The following is a 20,046-nucleotide window of genomic DNA, read 5'->3' as shown; positions in this document are numbered from 1 at the left end:
TTGCCCCACCATTTGTTCCACGTTTTAAACCAACTGGTGCCATACCCAGTGGAGTACATCTGTTACAGTTTATTACTAGAAATTTGCAATTCATTTCCGTTTGCTAAAATAATTATAATATTCACGGCCAAGAGTACTGCGTTAAGCAATTACAAAAGAGAATAGGCAGAATTTTGCTGAAGTGGACGTGTGAATCAGGACCTACTGCCCGGTTTGGGCGATTTGGGCACTCGCAGCCTACCACCAAGGAGTCAGATGTGCTCCGAGCATCTTGAGAAATGAAAGTAGCAACTGAGATGCTGGAAGTGACATCGCTTATGTGAATGTCCCTGCTCTGTTTTAATTGAGAATGAAAAAAATTAGCATAACCCACCACTGAATGCCTTTGGTTGCCACGTCTTGCCTGAGGTACTCAGCTGGGGAACACCCAGAGATGGAGCAGAGTCTTTCCTGCTGGAGTTGCAGAGGCACATCTGATGACACCCTCGAGCTCTTCCTGAAAGTCAACAGCACATAGGCTGCTAAATAGTCTAGGCCTTTTTGAATGTTGTAACCCACTTTTTTGTCTCTCTGTGATTCAGGCGGGCTGTATTGGGCTATGTTGTTTTTTGCTGGTAGAATTTTCATGTAGGTGAGATTTTTGTTTTGTGGGAAAAATGGATTAGTGATCAGTCCAGAGTAAGCGTTAAATAGTTGATTAGAAAGTGAGCCCTTTGCATTTTTTTAAAAAATGGTCCTGATAAGCATCAACACAATAAAATCTTAGTACAACAGATTACTTTTTCACCATTATCACCGACTCAAGCAGACTTCTAAAATAAGGAAGCATCCTGATATAATATTCATAACCCCATCATGCTCATCATGTTCGGTCTCCATTTCTGTAAGTCAGACTCGGACATCTTTAACACAAGGTAACAGAATAAGCACACCCTCTTCGCCACAGGGAAGAAGTCTAGTCCTGAAGACAAGTTTTTTAAAAAGGAAAACTTACAAAACCAATTCCAGGAGTTACAACCAACAATATGCCTGTTTTGGTTCTCCATCAGAGCCCCGAGCCTGATCTGTTGCTTGCACGCTGGTCACACTCACCCCTTGAGTTAAATGAGGTCAGTTTTGCTACAGAAACCTGTTGTTCGCCTGATTTGAAGAAGAGCTTGTGTTCTGAAAAGCTGATTTAATTTTTTGAGCTGCACTAGTATAACGAAAGACATCACACACTTCATTCTGCCTGTGTCGTCAGACCGCCGCTGTCACGTTTAGTACAGATGTATTCCCGACGTGCGTTTGTGTCCTTGCAAATAAAAGCATTGTAAGAGAAATTAACTCATCAGCTCACTAGGTGTAGAAGCAGGTTCCTGTGAAGGGAAGTTGGAATTTATACTGAAATGATGAAACATCCAGAAATAACCCAGATCCTTTAAAATTTTTATGCTTGGTTTGCTTTACAAGCGTTACTTGGAGTGATATAATGAAGCAGAATTATGGGTTTCTATATGCCATATGTAACAAGCATCCGGGAATGGAAACCATTATTGTGGCCACTATAATTCTCTTTTCTAGCAGTCCTAGAAAGGTCTTTAAATACTCAAAATCTATGTCATGTGGACAATACAAATCTAAACAAATTCATATAAAGTTGGGCTGTAATATTGAGTAATTGTGCTTTGGTTTTGCACAGCACTGTAAATAAATGTGTGAGGTGTGATTTAAGAGGCTTTGAAGTTTTTCGGAAATTTTATCTCTGTTTTAATATTTTCTGTTCTCTTTCTACAGAACATTCTGGCTTTAAATCCCCGAAAACAGACGCATGCAACGCTTCATTCGACTGCAGCAAAGAAACAAGTCAAGAAGCAATGGAAGAGGAATTCGGACAAAGGCTGTTCAGTAAGTGCATGTTTATTATTGCATCTGGAACGTGCAATAAATCATTGAGGCTGAAATCTGTCGTGTGCGAAATTCAAATTTGAGTTTCCTGTGTTGTTCGGCAGCCAAATTTGGCTCCTCGCTGTGTTCCTGTAGATACAGAGTTACCTGAGATCAGCTATTCACTTTTCAGAACCGAGAACATGCCATACCTTTTTCGTTTCCGGTGATTTATTAAGTCTTTGATGCAACTTTCTCCCCTTCCCTTGTGAGGTCTGATCCGTCTGTCGGATCCAGTGATATCAGAGCCGGCTCCCCACCTCCTGAGCCTCGCAGAGCTGCCCGCTCCCCCTGGGCAGCCAGCGCCAGCTCCCGCTTCTGCACCCTTCAGGGCTGCTGCCCGCTTACAATCATAGAATCGTAGAACCATAACGGTTGGAAAAGACCTCTAGGATCTTTCCGTTTTCCAAGAGTAGCACTGGGTAGAGCAGCACTTCCCTGCCCTTTCTGAGACTTCTAAAGGTAATTTTATTTCGGTACAGAACTAGGGGAACCCACCGTATGTGCCTGTTTTATATACATATATATAGGGATACCTATATATGTACTATATATACATGACCATATGAATATGTGTTATATATAAATACATAAAGCTTAGATAAAAACATGGCTTTGGATTTTAAATCTTGTGCACTGTGTAAATTTAAATTATTTGTAAATGTGTAAATTTAAATTATTTGTAAATGTGTAAATTTAAATTATTGGTAAATGTGTAAATTTAAATTATTGGTAAATGTGTAAATTTAAATTATTGGTAAATGTGTAAATTTAAATTATTGGTAAATGTGTAAATTTAAGTTGTTACAATCTGAAAATATTTTTCAGCAAACAGGTGGCTTTAGAATAAATATTTTTTCATTATAAACCCTGTAGTCTTCAGTATTTCTGCCATTAGATATCATAATTTTCTCTCTAGGTATTTAGATTCCTAGTCTCAGTGTGATATTTGATTAATCCTATCAGACTTCGTTGTCTCTTTGATCTCTCATCTGATTAGAAGGTTTGTAGTGTTTTTACTGTCTTCCTACAGATTCTCTGAGGTAATCCTCTAAATTCAGAAGTCTTTTAGGTAAAGTACTACTTCTTCATCTGCAAGCTGCTTCCCGTATGGGTCCAATGCGATTGTGCCTTTTCATAGCGTTATCAAAACATCTTCTCCCACTAAGTAGGAAAATTCAGGTTTGATAGTTGATATTCATTTATTACTAAAAAAAGATAATCCAACAAACCAAACCGAAAACCCCACAAAGTTCCTCGGTTTCTGAAAGTTACAAAATCCAGTGTGACCAACGAATATTTGCTGGGAGGAGCAACCCAGGGTATACTCAGCATTTCAGTCATGCTCTAATATGGTCTTCTGTTTTGTAGCACTGATCATAAGAATCTCTCTCTTACTATAGCCAATATTCCTTTTTTCTTATTTTATGTATCGGCTTAGATAATGTTATAATAACTGGAAACTAACGTCCGTGAAAACCTTCTGTTTGTGAACAGGGATGATTATTTGGGGATGTCGGCTGCAGTTACTGCCCACAGCTGCCTGTTCCTGCTGCAGAGATAGCTGAGCTGCTCGGCAGGCGGCTCCCGGACAGCTGCGGTTTACGTGGTTATGTTTTCAGGTGGCCTGTAATCGGTACTGGGCTCCCCTGGCTTCAGAAACTGTTAGGAAGCTCGCGTATCCCTGCAGCAGGGCAGCTAGGTATCTGTGTAGTGACCTGCTGAGCTGTTTCAGTGTAAATTATCCTACTTAGTTCAACTTCAAACTATAGCATACACACATGTATCTTCCTACTGGGTGTGTTAACACACGTTTTCTAAAGCTTCTTAGGCTTTAAGATCACTCTTGGTTATCTCTGAGCTTTCCCCCGTGTCAGCCTTGTTTGATTTTTGTATTCAATTTATTCATAAAATGCTTGGTATTTGAAGGTGTTGCTGTTAACTGTGAAAGCACATAGCTTTCTAGAAAGTGTCTCTTCCCACGATCCCGCTTGTAGCCGTGCGTGTGTAGCTTGTGGTGTCTCGCGTGTTCTTGGATGCCCAAAGCCTGAGTGTCTTGGGCTGTGCAAACAGCACCGATCTCGGGTCCATCGCTCGCTTGCATGCCTTGGCTGGATTTTCATTTGAAAGAAATTCTGAATGTTGTCAAATACTGGAGGACGATGTTTTGGCATAGGTTTTACGATCAAATAACCAGCTTGGTTTTGTCGTTCTGCATTACTGCATGGAGACCTGGGCAGTTATTAGACCCTGCGCTGGCAGAGATCTGCTTGTGTGTTGTAACTTGCAGGGTTCAAGGTTAGAGATAAGCAAATAGCTGGATCTGTACATGTACGCACCTTTGTCACAGTTCTTATACTGCATATTATGAATTATTTGGTAGAAATGTAACATTACTTAGTTTGCAAGTCATGATAAGAAATGTAAAATGCTTGAAGAAACTGTAAAGGGGTAGTCCTTATTTTTAGGCCAGGAATGGTCCTAGTTTTTAGAACTGTCAAACTTTTCTTTACTCAGAAATATGTAGCTTACTTTTACTGTTCAAGATCTACCACGCAGCTCAGTATTCTGGCAGAAAAAAAGCCCTACAAAGCTAAAAAGAAAATCAAACCTAAATATTTTCTGGTATCTCATTACATAAAGAGACGTTAGGAGAAAATGAGAGACTTTTTGCATTCTCCAGATCATTGTTGTTGAGTGGTTTTGATAAACAAAGAAAACAAAATGATAGAACCGTTTCCTACCCTTCTTAAAATAAGAAAGCTAATGTAGGAAAGGATGCATTGAGCACAATTTTCTTTTACGGTTTAAAAAGCCATTGGCAGTAACGTTTAGGCCTGGGAATGAACAGGTCAAGCTCTGTTTGAAGTCCAGAGGAAGTACCCTTGTTTGCATTTCCTTAAAATCTGGATTTGGCTTTTAGCTTTGGATTCTTTTAAAGCTCTGCTGATACTGCCTTTGCAGAATTACTGTTGGAGGGAAGGTGGGAGTATGAAAATACAAAACTAATTAAATTAACAGCCCTCAAAACTCTGAACAAAAGCTGCATCTGCTGAGGCATGCACACAGTGACTTTGTAAAGTCTAATACGCTTCCAGATGGCAGACTTACATATTTCCTCAGAATAATTACACAAGTGAAATTTTAACTCCTAGCCTGCGCTGAGACACTTTGAGTTGCCCATTAAATGAGTTCTGAAGTGGAAGCTGAGTGTCAGTATCTTTCCTCAGTGTCGGAAAAGCATTCTCCTAAAGGAAGGTTCAGTTATGCTTTCAATGAGTGCTACTCTTTGTTTACCATGTTAGCAACCCAATTTTGCTGTAAAAATGATTTCTATCTGTAGGTGCAAGATCAGTCAGCTTTCCTTCAGAAATTTTAACTCGGAGGTTTGGATCAGAATAGGTAAACTCTTTAGTGCCGAGTCACCCTCGGTAACAGTGCTAAACCTAAGCATTAACGCTCTGGTTTCTTCTGAGTCATGCTGCAAGGTGGTGTAAACAGATGCTGCTAGTCTGTCTGGGGAAATGAAGGATTCTGTTGGCCAGAATTAAAAGTAGAAGAGTTTTGAGATGGCTATTCTAATAGTAAATCTTGGAGAAGGAAGCAAAACTTAGGTCATGTTAGGCCATCAACTTACAGACAAAACTAAAGCAAAGGAATGAACTGTGGATGCTGTGAGGACTTCCTTTTTTTTTTCCTCCAGAGTTTTCGTAGGTAGTTCAGGACTGCTTAGACGTCTGATTTATAGAATCACAGAATCATTAAGGTTGGGAAAGACCTCTAGGATCATCAAGTCCAACCCCCAACCCAACACCCCCAGGCCTCCTAAACCATGCCCTGAAGTGCCACGTCTACACGGTTTTTGAACACCTCCAGGCATGGTAAATGTTCTGATGGAAAATGGTTGTGTTTTTATTTACGGTTTCCAACTCTCTATAATTCCATTTCTACATGTACTTTACGCTTGCTGGCATTTAAATCACGAACTAGATGGGCACGCATTGTGTTATGCCCAGCACGCTGAATTCCTTGCTTTAGGAATAGGGTTTCTAAGCGTTATGGGACAGGTTCTGCTTTTACCATGTACACATGCGGGTTTGTTGTTTTAATGAAATTCACCTCTGCAATTTTTTTAAATTCACTTGTCACTGGAGAATTCAGTGGGATATTGTAGGCCAGCCTTTTTTGGTAGTGAAACCTTAGAGGTACCTACTAAGGATAGGTGTGAAGATGATATGAACGCACCTATGTATTCAGCCTTTCTTCAGTTTCTGCATTTAAAAATAATAGTAATAATTGCTCCAGATGGAAGAGTTGGAATTATTTCAACGAGACAAGAAAGGTGAAAAGGAAATGGGGTTTAAATTGGTTTGTAGTTAATTGCCGTAGCCTGTAACAGTATTGATTTTCTGGCAGCAGTAGCATTGTTCTTTGTCCTTACGTTTGCTAAGCCCGATCAGCATTGTGCAACAAGAGCTTCTCTCCCTTGAACAAAATCATTTTTAAGCTCAGCTGTTTTTTGCAGGGACATCATTTTTGGGCAAGAGTCTTAATTGCTCTATAGTTCTTTCCAGCCATTAGAGAGAACCCAGTTCTTCACCTTGTCTTTTTTGTACGACGGTCAGGTGCAACTACCAGATTGCTCCGTGCTCATGGTGGAGAGTGAGATCTGCAGTTCGTTGCAAGGTGTAACAGATCGTGTTGCTCTTTAAGTCCAGAGGACAAGGTTGCTCCCTTAAAACAGTAGGAATAAGAGTTTGATAAAACTTCAAGCCGCATTTTAGTTTGATAGCATTTCTGTGGCTGTCTGCTTTATGTGAACGTCTGTAAAAAGGAATTCTTATTTAAAGAAGAGGTTTGTAAGGACCTCTTAGTGTACAAATGTGCAGTCTTGCAGAGAAAAACCTGTAAATAAGGCGATTCTTTCTCAGCTATAATCAGTTTGTTACTCTAAGTTTTGCCTTGCAATGAGGTGGAAAAACACCATGTGATTTTTGTGCCCAATCTTGTATCACAGTTACAGAATAATCAAGGTAGCAGTTAACAGATAACTGGTGGGTTGAAGGAGAAATAGTGCAAATTGCAAACAAGGAGATATGAAACCCAGTTCACCCAAGGCCTGAAATCAGGAACCTTAATGATTAAATGCTTTTTCAGTGAATAATTTGGCCATTTCTAGACATGTATTGATGAAAGATTATATATTTATAAATAAGAAATAATCCCAAAAATTGTAAAATAGAGAACGCTCATTAAAGGAAATCAACTCAATTATCTTTATAATCTAAATGTATAGTTTACCTTTGCAAATATTTATTTTTGTCTTCATTGCATATGAATATGCAAGTTTAGCTCTTTTCTGAATGAATATACAATGGCAGATGTCTCTCTAATCGCTGCTCTATTCAAACATTAATTGGTAGAACATATGTAGAATTCTACTAGTCTGAATAGGTATAGGATAGCAGCAGTCTTTTTAATCACATCACTATTCAACCACTAATTGGTGTGATGATTAAGGGACATTAGAGGGAGCACTTTGACATCTGATTCTTTGAACTGATGTCTGCTCAGGCTGCACTGTATTCATCATGGCCCCACTAATTTCTTAAATAAAACGCTCTGATTCCCAAATGTGGAAAATATTGCATTAGGATCTATTGAGGTGATTAGGGAATTTGAGAATGATTCTTTTATTTAACTAGTGATTGACTGTATATGCACAAACTATTCGTATGAATAATACATGGGTATCAGAAAGAGCTGAGAAGTAACATCAAGAGATTTTCTCTTTTCTCATAGTGTCAATAATTAAATATTAATACACATTTTAAAATGTACCAGTTTAATCATTTAGCAGTCAAATTCCTACTCATGCATTTTTTAGATTAACTAATTACTCTGCATTTGCTCATATCGATACCATACACTGGCATTTATAACCATCTTACTGGAATAAAGTGGTTTACATGTTTATATATGATATCACTTACACTTGCTCTAAGAAATGCATATCATAATCCTTGACTTTCAGTTTTGAGTTTCAGTGTCTTAAGTTATTTTCATCAGAATATCTCAATAGCTCCTAACTTGCCTGACTGCTACAAATTAGTGCTTTTGTGCACGTCTTCTGTGTATCAAATTGTAAATACTAGCTTACCATCGTAAGTTACGCCAAATCTTTTTTTTATTCCTCTGCAAAAGGTTCCTCCTTACCTCGTGGCTCCCCTGGAGTGCTGTGTCACACCACCTCTGACCTCTTAACAGAGTTCTTCAGGTTTGGTGTTCTTCAGGTTTGATGCTGGATGATTCCCCTTCTTACAGAGCAGCGCTCACCAGATGCTAGTTCCAAGAGTTAGGTGTATTTTTGATCTTAATCATTTCAAAACCAAAGTGTCTGAGTTGCAAACTGGTTTTACACGTACACACGTGACAAAATGAAAAATGCTTCTTTGCTGCAAATGCTGAATTCTAGGTAAGTCTGATCAACCAATTCCCCTTCATTAAAGCTGAGCAGATCGGAGAGTAGAGATTGTCTCTAGTCCTATCTTCACCGTTAACTTTCATTTTCTGCTTAGCCTTATATTCTTTTAGATGTGGATTTCTATATGTGCACTTTATTGTGGTTGTTCGATGGAGATGAAGGTGCCTTCTTGTGTTGGTGTGTTGGAAAACGGAATAATATAACAAGACGACTAGTTTCTCTCTTTTCAGCCCCTCTACTCCCACTTTTTCTTTCTTTTATAAACCATTGCCTATACTGAAAGCTATACTGCTCTTTCCTTTCTTACCCTAGACTTTCTGTTGCATAGCCCCGTTTCAGTTCTGTTTAGAAATCTATAAAGTTAAGAATTATCACGAGCTTTAGGATGAGAAATCTTAAGTGCTCAAACATGGTTTCTTGGAGAAACCTGTGCCATTGTTAGCCTGTTAGTAATCACTCACTTGAGATCTATTTATATTTTCTAAGTCCTGGAAGACATCTGCTTGCTCCAAGTAAAAAGAGCTGAGACACCAATTTCAGTGTGAAGGAAGTGGTATAGCTTGCTGAATGCTGTATTTTAAGCAGGGCTGGTAGCACTGTCCAGTATTAAGTTGCACTGAAGCGTTCGTTACAAGACCCCGCTTGTAGTTTGTCTGCAACTTTGCTGTATATTTGGACAAAAATTGTCTGGGTACCAGTCCATCGATTCTTTTATGCATATTAAAAAAAATCAGTTATATATGCGTATCAAAAAGTCCCTTGGTTTAAGTATGAATGGACAGGTCTGGCACAAAAGCTTGTTTTTCATCTTTTAACCAATCCTGATAGTATTACATTTTAAAAAAAACACTAGCATCCTCATGCGCTGAAGTGAAGATGTGTAACAGGCTGGGGATTGAAAAAGAATGTCGATGCAACAGAACTGTCCAGAAGCTTTGAAAACCTTATCTTGACCAGATTCTGTTCCATTTTTATCACAATGTACAGTCCTCAGGTGGAGAGCAGTTGACTGCCTCACTGCTTCCTGCTCCTTTGCTTGCAGTATTCAATCTTCCTTGCTTACAGTAGTGTCCTGCCTTCAGGAACTCTTAAATTTCTGGTGGTGCATCTCAGGAATGATTTGAGACATTCATAACGATTTCTTTGTTGTTTTAAAAACTGGTGCGTTGTTTGAATATAGTGTTGAAAAGAAACATAGTATCCCATCCAATATTGATACCAGAAATAATGTTTTTGGGATTCTTTGGCCAGCAAAGATGCTCGGTACTACTTGGTACAAGAACCTTCCTTATAGCGTGTGCGCTTCGTACTGGTGAATTGGGAGCTGGTGGGTGGTCCAGTCTCTGGAGGCGTGGTGTTGCTGTGTCGAAGCATATTCCCTCGTAGTCTTTCTGGCTGTGTGCCTGTTCCAGCGGTTCCAGCTGTCTTCAGAAAGCTACAAGTACGTGTTTTCCCCAGTCACTTCTTCCATCTCCAATCGGTCCTGTTTCTTCAGGGAATATCTGGAACAATCACTCAACAAAGCATTCTGTTCCCCTCTAACACTGAGAACAGGACAGCAACCTACTGTTGCTTAATTGCTAGCTGAAGTGGAAGAGGTTTTCCTCTATAGAGCTAAAGATCCTACGGTGTGTGTTCCACTTGAAAATTATCGAGTTGTAATTCATGTCTTTTTGTCTATTCCTATAAAGAAGTAAGTTGAAGTCGTCTTGTTTGTGTACCACGTGAGAGGAATGTTATTAACATTGCTAGATCAAGTAAACAGATGAAGAAGCATCCAAATGGCTACCTGTATAGTTGCCTTAAAGGAGATGCGCTATTCAGGAAAGACAAACGTAAAGGCAAACCATTTTATGTTAATAACGCAACAGACAGTAGGAAGATAGCAAGGGTAAAACTGAACCTTTATGGATCAAAATCACTTTAGGGGAGGGCAGTAAACTAATTTCTGGTGTGCTGAGAATGTGCTGTAGAGTCTCCACGCAGCAGGTTTAAATTTGGCTATGGCTGTAAATAGAAATCAATCGAATCATAGAATCATGAGAATGTAGGTTTGAGGGGGATACTGAGAGAATTTCTGGATTGGGACAGAATGAAGTAGAGCTAGACATTTCTTGACAGATATTTGTATAACCCACTTCCTAAGGCATATGATGTTGGAGACTTCTCATTCTTGTTAGTGTTTAATCAGTGCGACAGCAAGTTTTTCCTAAAATATACTGTATTTCATTTGTTGGAGATCAAATTGTCGTCTTGTCCGTCTCTTCCTACTTGCAGAACAATTGATGATTGTTCCCTTTTAGTATAAACTCTGTTTTAGTAGAAGCTTCCTGTTAGAGATCCTTCCCGTTCTCTATTTTCCTTCAACTCTTCTTTGCTGGTCGTGTTTTCAGAAACTGTTATTTTGTTGCTTTTATTTGGATTTTCATTTTCTGCATCTTTCTCTAATTGTGATGATGAAAAATTAGACAATTTTTCAGCCGGGTGCTGGCTAGCACTGGGTAGAATGAATCTTTGCCTCACCCACTGAACTGTCCCAGTTCTGCAAGAGCATTGGATTGTCATGTATTCAATTTGTGGCCTAAATACTGACCCTTTAGTTTACTTTGATTTTTAAACTCTTGTCTTTCCTTTTAAAATGTTTAATAGCTCCTCCTTCCCTGTTTCTCTTATTCCACCAAACATGATGTCGGTAGAAACAATTGGTACATTCTTCTTTTCCAGCTGTCCAAGTCACTGGGGTGAATCACAAAGCATCTTGATTCAGGCCCTTTTTCAGCGATAAAAAAACAAGCTAGGGATTGTTTTTCTGTAAGTTGTGCACTCACTGGGTATTTATTTTATCTAATCTATATTTTTAATTGTCTTATGAAAATGTGGTGTGGGGTACTTCTGAAAAAAGTTCACTCGAGATTTGTCACAACTACCGCTTATTCGTGAGACCATCATCTTAAGGACAGAAAATAAGATTGATTTCACTTTGGTTTATACATGCTCATGTCAGCTGCTTTTATATCACATTATCATTTTTAACAATAGTACTCCATTTTCTCTGCTGGGGGCTGTAGTTGCTATTTTCACTCCCTTTTTTCGTAAAGGGAAACAATATGTTTGTCTCTTCTGGCCTTATGGAACCCCAAGCCCTCCAAGTCTGTGGAGGCAATGGGTAGTAGTCCATGGATTGTTTCAGTTTCTTGATGACTCAGTGATATATGAACTGTATCTGTCTGATTAAAAATAAAAATTATCAAACCTCTCTTTTCCATGCCTGCAATCTCACGTCCTTGCTAAAAAGAGTGCTTCTAGTAACGGTTGCGGCCATACCGTGTCCTCTTCATAAAGAGAGCAGGGAAGGCTCAGAGTAATTCAGTTCAGTCTGCATCATTTGTGATTTGCTCTCCTTTCCTGTCATAACCTGTACTTCTCTTTATTTTCTTCTTACTTCTTGTGTTTATAGAACCACCTTCTTCTTATTTTTTCCTCTTCCTTGCTAATTGAGGCTTGCTTGGTGCCTTAGCTTTCTGATTTTGTTCCTACAATGCTTGTGCTGTTCATTTATGCTTTGAAATTTATATACTTAGGTATGTGTCATAGTTCCCTTTTATAATTTTGATTTCCAAGCCATGGGGGAGACATGGTACGATCATAGAGGTCTGTTAAGTACTTCTTTTATTATATATTTTTTTCTTTTGCTCAGGAATAGCTTCCCTTTGTGCATTTCTGCCAGGGTTTGCCCTCTCTCCTGCTTTCCTGTACTGATCAGTGTATCGTTCAGGAGACATACCAACCTGATCCCTGAGACTATTGAAATCATATTTTCTGAAGTGCACCGTCCTCATTCTGTTACCCTCACAACTTTTTCTATACCCGGAATTGATTGTAACGCTATTAGAGAGGTAAGTCATTGTAAGACACTTTGACTTTCTATATGCAGCCTGGAAAGCCACAGATCCTAATGATGGTAGGGTGCAGGGATTCTTTGATGTGATAACTGACAAACTTTGTTAGTAACAGTCTTTAAATCAGGAAGTTCAAAGTAAAATTTTAAATAGTATTAACTGTTACTAATTCAGGTGTCAAGCTGGATGGGCGTTAGCCTTTAATTTAGTAAATGGGGGAAGTCCTAGAATAGATGATCAATATTATATTCTGTGATTAAGCTCTTTTTTTAAGTTAATTTAATATAAATTCTATAGAAGAATCACCAAAATTTATTGTTTTAAAAGACAAACTCAGGAGTTAAGAAAACTATTTAGATTTCTGAACTGAACTAAACAGCTCAAAGACGTGAATTCTGAGGAGACTTATTAATTCAAATATACAAAAATTATTTGGAATTTGCATCCCAACTTGTAAAGATGAGTTTCAGACCAAACTGAAAAGCAACTTCAGAAAGAATATTAAGATTATGAGGATAAACCATAAGGAATTGAAAAAAAAAATGGGATTGATGGGCAAAGGAGGAAGTACAGAGGGAGAAGTGAGAACTTTCAAAAGTCAAGTTGAGTCATACCTGGCGAAAGAAATTAAAACAAATAGTAAAAGGTTATTCAGCTATATAAAACAAATAGTAAAAGGTTCTTAAGCTGTCTAAATTAAAAGAAATGAAAGAACAAGGAAAGCCAGTGTGAAGATAGGATTAAACATCCTAGGTATTGTCTCAAGTCTTTGTAAATTGTTGTCCTAGTTTCAGTAAAATGGGGGTAAATCAAGAGGTGGCTAATGGGGAGATGAGTGCAGAAATGGAAATTACCCCAGATAGGCCAGAAGGAGAACTTGGAGGGTTCCATCTCAGAAGTCAAGGGGACAGAAGAATGTCCATAAAGGTATCACAGAAAACTTGACATGTGAAATTACAGGCCTAAGAGTAAAGCAAGGTGTATGTTACAGTACTTGATTAAAAAATAGCCGATGCAGTTTCTGTGTGTTAAAAGATGGAGAATTGATGGGCAACTATAACTCTGGTAGTCTTGTATCAGCAGCATGCAGAACTTTGAGAACAGATTTTGAAGCAAAGATTGATTAAATGCATTAAGGTAAATATAAGACGGAATAAGACATATTGGGCTTTATCGTTAGGGATAGATCATGACACACTGACAAGTTGTCTTATTTTTTTTGGCCAATTAGTAATGAAGTATCATCTGCTTAGATTAGAATAGTAACATGGATAAGGGACTGGCTAGAAAGGAGATGAGAGTGAGTAGTGCTTAAAAAAGAGCTTCCGGGCTTTGAGCGGCGCTTGTTGAAGGATCAGTCTTCAGATTCACACCATTTAATATTTTCATTAATGAGCTTGACATAAATATTAGGAGCATGTTACCAGAAAGTCGACAGGCACTGTCAATACAGAAGAAACTAGAACATCATAAAGAACTGTGTGACGCTGAAGTTCAGAATAAAAAAAAAAGACAGGAATACATTTAAGAGTGCAATTAGGAGGCTGTGCAGCTGAGGGCTGAGGATAAGAATGACTAGGAGCTTTAATGGTTGGAATTAAGAGGGAAGATGATTTAGAAATACCAGCTGATCAGAGGGTGATGGTTCCATCAACTAGATGAGAAAATCTGAACTGAACGGGAAAGCAAGAGAGTAAGCCTGATCGTCCAAGTTGTCACACCGAGTCCCCTATATACGTCTGTGTTGGACCACAGGTGTCTGATGGAGCATGCTCAGTTATTCGATAGACTTTCTGTGCTGATTGCTACCTGCTGAAAGCGGGTGTTCATAGCATGTAGAACAAATTGCTCTTAAATCACTTCAGGTACCGTAGCGATGAGTATCGTTGAAGTGTTCGTAGGGAAAACTAGTTCTGCTGTCGAGTCAGGTTTTGCAATAAGTAATGGCTACACGCTAAGCACGAATGTTGAAAGGCTGTCGATGAGGTGGGCGCTCTCCGTTCTGTCCTCTGAGTCAGGCAGCACTTCTGTGTAAAACAGCGTATGATCACATCATTAAAATGTGTGTCTTGCTGCACACACGTGAAGGGGCCAAATCAAGTTTTGAACTGGCAAACCTTTTTTAGGCGTTTTTCTATTTAAGTGCTTGACACTGCAGTGCCTGTGTATTATGGTGGCCTGTATCATCTATGGGTTCTGCAGTCTTCTCCAACCAACTCTACGTACCCTTATTTCTGCCTTTAATTTCCACACATGTTACTGTGGGAATGAGGTTGATAAACTGGGTTTATGTACCTGAACAGTAGCTTCTGTCCTTCATTTACCTATGTGGATCATCTGCGGTTTCTCTTTAGGACATAACAATTTGTAGCTGGCAGATGCAGGTTGATGCTGTTCAACATCTTCTTAAGGTATGTGCTCTGATGAGCGTTATTTTCACTTGCTACTGATACTCTGCGACTCAGACTTCACATTGCTTTGACGCTTAGTTAGCTATACAAAAAATTTCCAATAATAACGCTGATTTTGATGCCCTTCAGAAAGATGCCTGTTAACTGAACATTTTCTCCATCCTGTAGGGCTTCATCACAGGTTGGTCCTTAGCTAAATGGTGCAGTTATCTTTTGCTTTGGCATTTCTGTTTCTTGACTCCCCTTCCAGGTCTCCTGATATCCTTAAAGTTTTAGTCCCTTGGATAAGGGTTATTTCCATCCCAAAACTAAAAAGACTTTTCTTTCTCAGAAGTTGCCATTGGCTGTTGGAAGGAGTCTTTCATTGCTGTGGAATAAAAAAAGACTGTCAGGGACACTGGCTTAGCACCTGTCCTCTTGAAACTCAGTCTAGCTAATGCTGAATCATCAATACTTTGTGAAGTATGGACTTAATGAGCACTTGTTTCTAACTTTTGAGGATTGAGCCCAGCAAACTTTTGTTTTAAAAGAAAAGGGGGTGGGGTGGGGGAGCTTTGCTTTCACTTCTGTCACATCGGAAGTCGTTAGAAACAATAGATATTGAAAATCTTTAAGATTGGATCTATAAGCTTTAGGAACAAACTGCACTTCCTTCATAATCCCGCTGCATTTTTGTCAATGATTGGACCATTCTTCCTATCCTATACAATCTGGAGGCTACTACTGTCTTTTCTTTAGTGTAAAGCTTTCAGAAGGCACTTTCCAAGAGTGTAAGAAGTCAATGAACCTCAGCCAGTAATGCATACGCGGTAACTATTTGAGAGTTGCGTGAACCGACCACAAATTTTAATTGCATAAGAAATATTACTTACATGCTATTCCTGGTAACAGTAGCAGCATTAGTGAACAGTAATAACGTGTAAGCTGCGGGTGTTTTACAGAGCACGTGAGAGAGAAGGGGGCAGCGCGCGTCAGGGCGTGCGGCCGTTTCTTGTGCTGGAAGAGCAGTCCTGCTGCTGGTGCTTTCTCTGGAGTTTTTCTTTCTCATTTATATTTTTCTCTGCATTTATTTCCTGGTGAACGGACAAACAATGCGAGAAGGATCTTGCATATATTTGTAGCAATAAGTCTGAAAAGCTCCGTTGCCACCAGGGCTCTAGAAAAGCTGTGGAGAGGTACGGGGTGTTGCTAAGCAACACCACATGGCCACAGATAGTATTTTCCTTTTAATTTATTTATTCTTCAGTTTGAGTGTGTCCTGCTTGGAGCCATTTGGGTAATAGTTAAGCAAGCACATAGAAATCAGAGAGCTGCAGGAGTGGAATAAAGGAATGCAATATTTAAAAAAATACGAAAGGAAAAGCCGTGACACAGAATGAAACAGACCGAGAGACGTGAAATAATTAGTGAGGACTAGGGGGGAAAAAGTAAATAAGCATGGGGGAACAGAACAGGAGAGGAAAAACCCCAAGTAATGAAGAAGAAAAAAAAAAGGAAGGATAAGGCACTATTGAAAAAAAAAAAAAAAAGAAAAATTGAAAGCTCAAACAGTGTATACACAAGGGAAACAGGGAAACTGCTGCATAAGGATAAGAATTAAAAATAGGAGATAAAAATGGCTTTGAAAAGAAAACGGAGACATTTGTTAATTGTGTTAAAAGAATAATGATTTTTGTTTCTTCTTGCTTTGCAGCCGCCCTGCTCTTTCCTATTGCTCTGTTTGCACATATGCAGCGGTAGTAGTGACACTCGGGACCTGGGGACTGATTAATAAGTCCAATATGTTTTCCAGAGAGGACAAACAATTTAAAGTAAGAGTTTCACTGTTATTTGGAATATATTCAGCGTGTGTGTTTTGAAAATAGTGTTTTGAAAACTAGGTTATTGCATTTTATTGTAAAATATGGAGGATTACATTAAGGGTACTAGGTTAAGGTCCCGTTGCAGGGAGGGAATGGGTTGTTCATACTCTCCGAGTTAAACGCATTCAGCCGGGCAGGTCTGTCCTGTGCAGTGTTCTGGGAACTAGAAGCCCTTCACTTGCAGTAGCTGGAGCCACTTCTGGACTTGAGAGCAGCATAGCTATCTGAGGAAAGCACTGACGGAGCCAGCCCTGCTGAGAGACCCGATGTATTAGCTCAGGAGCTGTGCTACCTAGCCCAAATGTCTTGAGGAGCACTGCTTGTGGAGCCTGGGCTAGGCTCCTCCGGAGAGTGCTTAAGCCTAGCTCGTACCAAGGAGCCTTGCATCACGCTTCTCTTTTGGTGAATCTTGGCTCCATATGTCCCTGCTTGCTTGGGGAGCTGCTGGGAGGGTGCTTGCCTCGTGCTTTGGGGCATGCTTGTATTGCTCGCCTCAGCTCGAAGCAATTTTTAAGAGACTGCTGTAAAAGGGGAATGGAGCAGTCTGAGCTGTCTGAAGGCAAGGCAGAAGGTTTTGGGAGAAGAAAGCTATTCAAGTTGAGACATGAAAGCTTCCAAAGGAGTAAAAACCTTACAAAGATGACAGTAAATGGGACACAGAACTAGAAGAGTGCATAGTGCCGTACTGAGGTATTGGGTTGTTAGATGCTCTTCTCCCTCAGGTGGTAAGTGGAACTGAGACCCGAGGCTATATATTTATTCTGGGTGTTGTTTTCAAGCTGCATGTGAATAAACAGCGTTGCAGCAGCGTTCTCCTAATGCGCTTTCTGATGTTCGCTGTGGCAAGAACTTTTGAATGCCCCGCTGACAAAGGTAGCTGCGCACAAACCCTGTTCTCTTCTGTGTACAGGGAAGGTCCTGCTTATTCCCTTAAATTTATCCTGGGAGATTCTCAAGCTTATTAAACATGCATGGTATCTTATTCAAAGAAAATTACACTTATTTGAGCAGTTTTCCCTCCGTTTTGATTATGTCTGTGTGTCCGTAAATAGATGACACAACAGATGGTGATAACTTTGTAGGATCTGCAGTCATTGTAGTAGCCCCTTATCTCTTGATTTTCTGAATATTTTTTGAGAGGGAAAAAATATTTTACAGCAGCAGTGTTTGTGCTGTCCTACTTTGTTGTGTCTGTCCGTCCCCCCTGTCCCCACCCCGGCCGGAGACTTGACTTTCCACCCCCTTAGCAACGAACGTAAGCTTTCATTTTGGCTAACTTGGCTTGATGCATGATATTTAAATATATGTAATTGCGTTGACTGTAAAACAGTTTTGGCTCCCAGTGAAGAATTTAGTGCTTCTTGGTGCATTCTTACACATGCTTTCCAGTTTCATGGTGTTTTTTTGCTGCTTCCGTTTGTTTTTCCTGACTTTGTATATATTAAAGTGTCTGAGGTCACTGTCTTACTGTATGTGGACCCTACAGTATTACTTTACAGTAAGGTTTTAGATACCAGTCAGTGATGAGCAGAGTAAAGAATGCGTACAAATATAGTAGTCTTCACCATTTTTTTCCTTTATAGTATTTTGAAAGAAAAAATAAAAAAGAAAAAGCAAGTTTTCCTCTGATTTACCTCCTTTAGATGGCAGTTAATATAAAATGTATTTAAAGACTTGGCTTTCCTGAACATCTCAGTAAAAGGACATGTCTTTTGATTCTCAAGGAAAATGGAAATAGAGGAGAAATTGCAGCCTATTTATTTTTCAGAGATATGTGAATTGTCAACTCACATCTTCTCATGACACGTCCTGCTGTCACCTACAGCTACTTCAGAGTCAACATGTGGTTTAAAACGTAAGAGCTGAGGTAACATTTTGTTGGTGTTTGCGTATGGCACTCATAGCTTATGAATGAGCTTCAGATTATTTTACGTCAAATCATTATTCAGTTTTTCATGAGGAATGATAGTGATGGAAAATATGATAAAAAGTGCCAGCATGCAACACAACTGCGCCAGGGTCTTGACACAAGGGTTGTGCTCTGCTGGCTGCAGCCCTTTTCCTAATTCTTATTCCTTTGGCTCAGGTAGATGGCTCTCAAGCAAACTTAATATTTCCAGTATTTCTTCTGGGGAGATCTAGTCTCAGTTTCATATTTGGCTTTGTCTGTGGCAAGTACCCTCAACTGTCACATGAGGAAATTTGTTTCATTGCTATCTAAGTCATCTTTTATGCTGTGATTCCTATTTTCAGGTAACATGGTAATCCAGAATAGAAGCGCATATACTCTTTTCTTGGTAATTCACCAAGTCAGAGGATGGGGTCTTAATAGTATTTGTTGTGGAATTGCTTAGTTTTGTTTTTTTTTTTCAAAAATAAATTTGGAGGAAGGATGCTCCGTTATGAGGACTTGGCCAGTGAGCATAGTGACATATAACCACATATGGTTATGGCAAGAAATATCATCAGTCACAGGCGTGGATGTATTTTTCAAGCAGAGCTGTCACTGTTTTATTCTACTAAATGAAGCAGAAGATGGGATTTTCCCATCCGCCTTGCAGGACAGAAACACTGGGCTGCTTGGAGCCCAGAAGCCATAGATCCTTCAGTGTTCTCTCTACATGAGTCTAGTCCCTTGGTACTGTCACCAATTCCTTGGCTCTTGGCCTTGTATTGAGCATCTTTTCAGACTCTTTCCGGGGGACTTAAAGCCTATTTTGTGTAAGTCTTTTAGATGTTGGAGAGAATTAGGAGTGCACAATTTAGTAAGTAGCTGGTGCGTGTGTTTCTGTAATTGTGTATAGAAAGGTATGATCTGTAAGGTTAGGAGAGGATCGGTGCTGAGCCCCACACAGCGGCTCACTCGCTCCCACCACCCAGAGAGACGGGGGAGAAAATCGGAAGGGGAAAAGTGAGAAACCTCGCGGGCTGAGACAAAGACAGGGTAACAGGGAACGCTAAAGCCGCGCACACAAGCAGAGCAAGCCAAGGAACCCATCCCCTCCTCCCCACGGGCAGGGGGTGCTCAGCCATCCCCAGGGCAGCAGGGCTCCATCATGCCTAACGGTGCCTGGGGAAGGCAAACGCCATCCCTGCCAGCGTCCCCCCTTCCTCCTCCTCCCCCGGCTCCGTGTGCTGGGCATGAGGCCGTGTGGTGTGGGACAGCCCTGGGGGCAGTGGGGGTCACTGTCCCGGCCGTGTCCCCCCAGCCCCTTGTGCCCCCCAGCCCCTCGCTGGTGGGGTGGGGTGAGGGGCAGGAAAGGCCTTGGCTCTGTGCAAGCCCCGCTCAGCAGGAGCGAAACCACCCCTGGGTTATCAGCGCTGTTCCCAGCACAGATCCAGGACACAGCCCCATCCTGGCTGCTGTGGGGAAAATTAACTCCATCCCAGCCAAAACCAGCACACTTGCCTAGTCAGTTCTCATAGTTATCTAGGAAGGAAGCTTATGCAAAATCAGGAGAAAT

General features: G+C 40.1%; 1 protein-coding gene across 3 annotated transcripts in view; it reads left to right on the top strand.

The window, feature by feature from the left end:
* Positions 1-20,046, top strand: part of DPYD (dihydropyrimidine dehydrogenase) — a 368,160-nt gene that overhangs the window by 20,152 nt on the left and 327,962 nt on the right. For all 3 annotated transcript variants that reach the window (XM_075098192.1, XM_075098193.1, XM_075098195.1), the window contains exon 2: positions 1,777-1,887. In XM_075098192.1, coding sequence (XP_074954293.1) covers positions 1,777-1,887 — 111 coding nt within the window. The remainder of the gene's footprint in view (positions 1-1,776; positions 1,888-20,046) is intronic.

Source organism: Phalacrocorax aristotelis, chromosome 6 (assembly GCF_949628215.1).
Source record: "Phalacrocorax aristotelis chromosome 6, bGulAri2.1, whole genome shotgun sequence".
NCBI lineage: Eukaryota > Metazoa > Chordata > Aves > Suliformes > Phalacrocoracidae > Phalacrocorax > Phalacrocorax aristotelis.
Note: the sequence above shows the minus strand (reverse complement) of the source record. Positions and strands in the feature narration are given on the sequence as shown.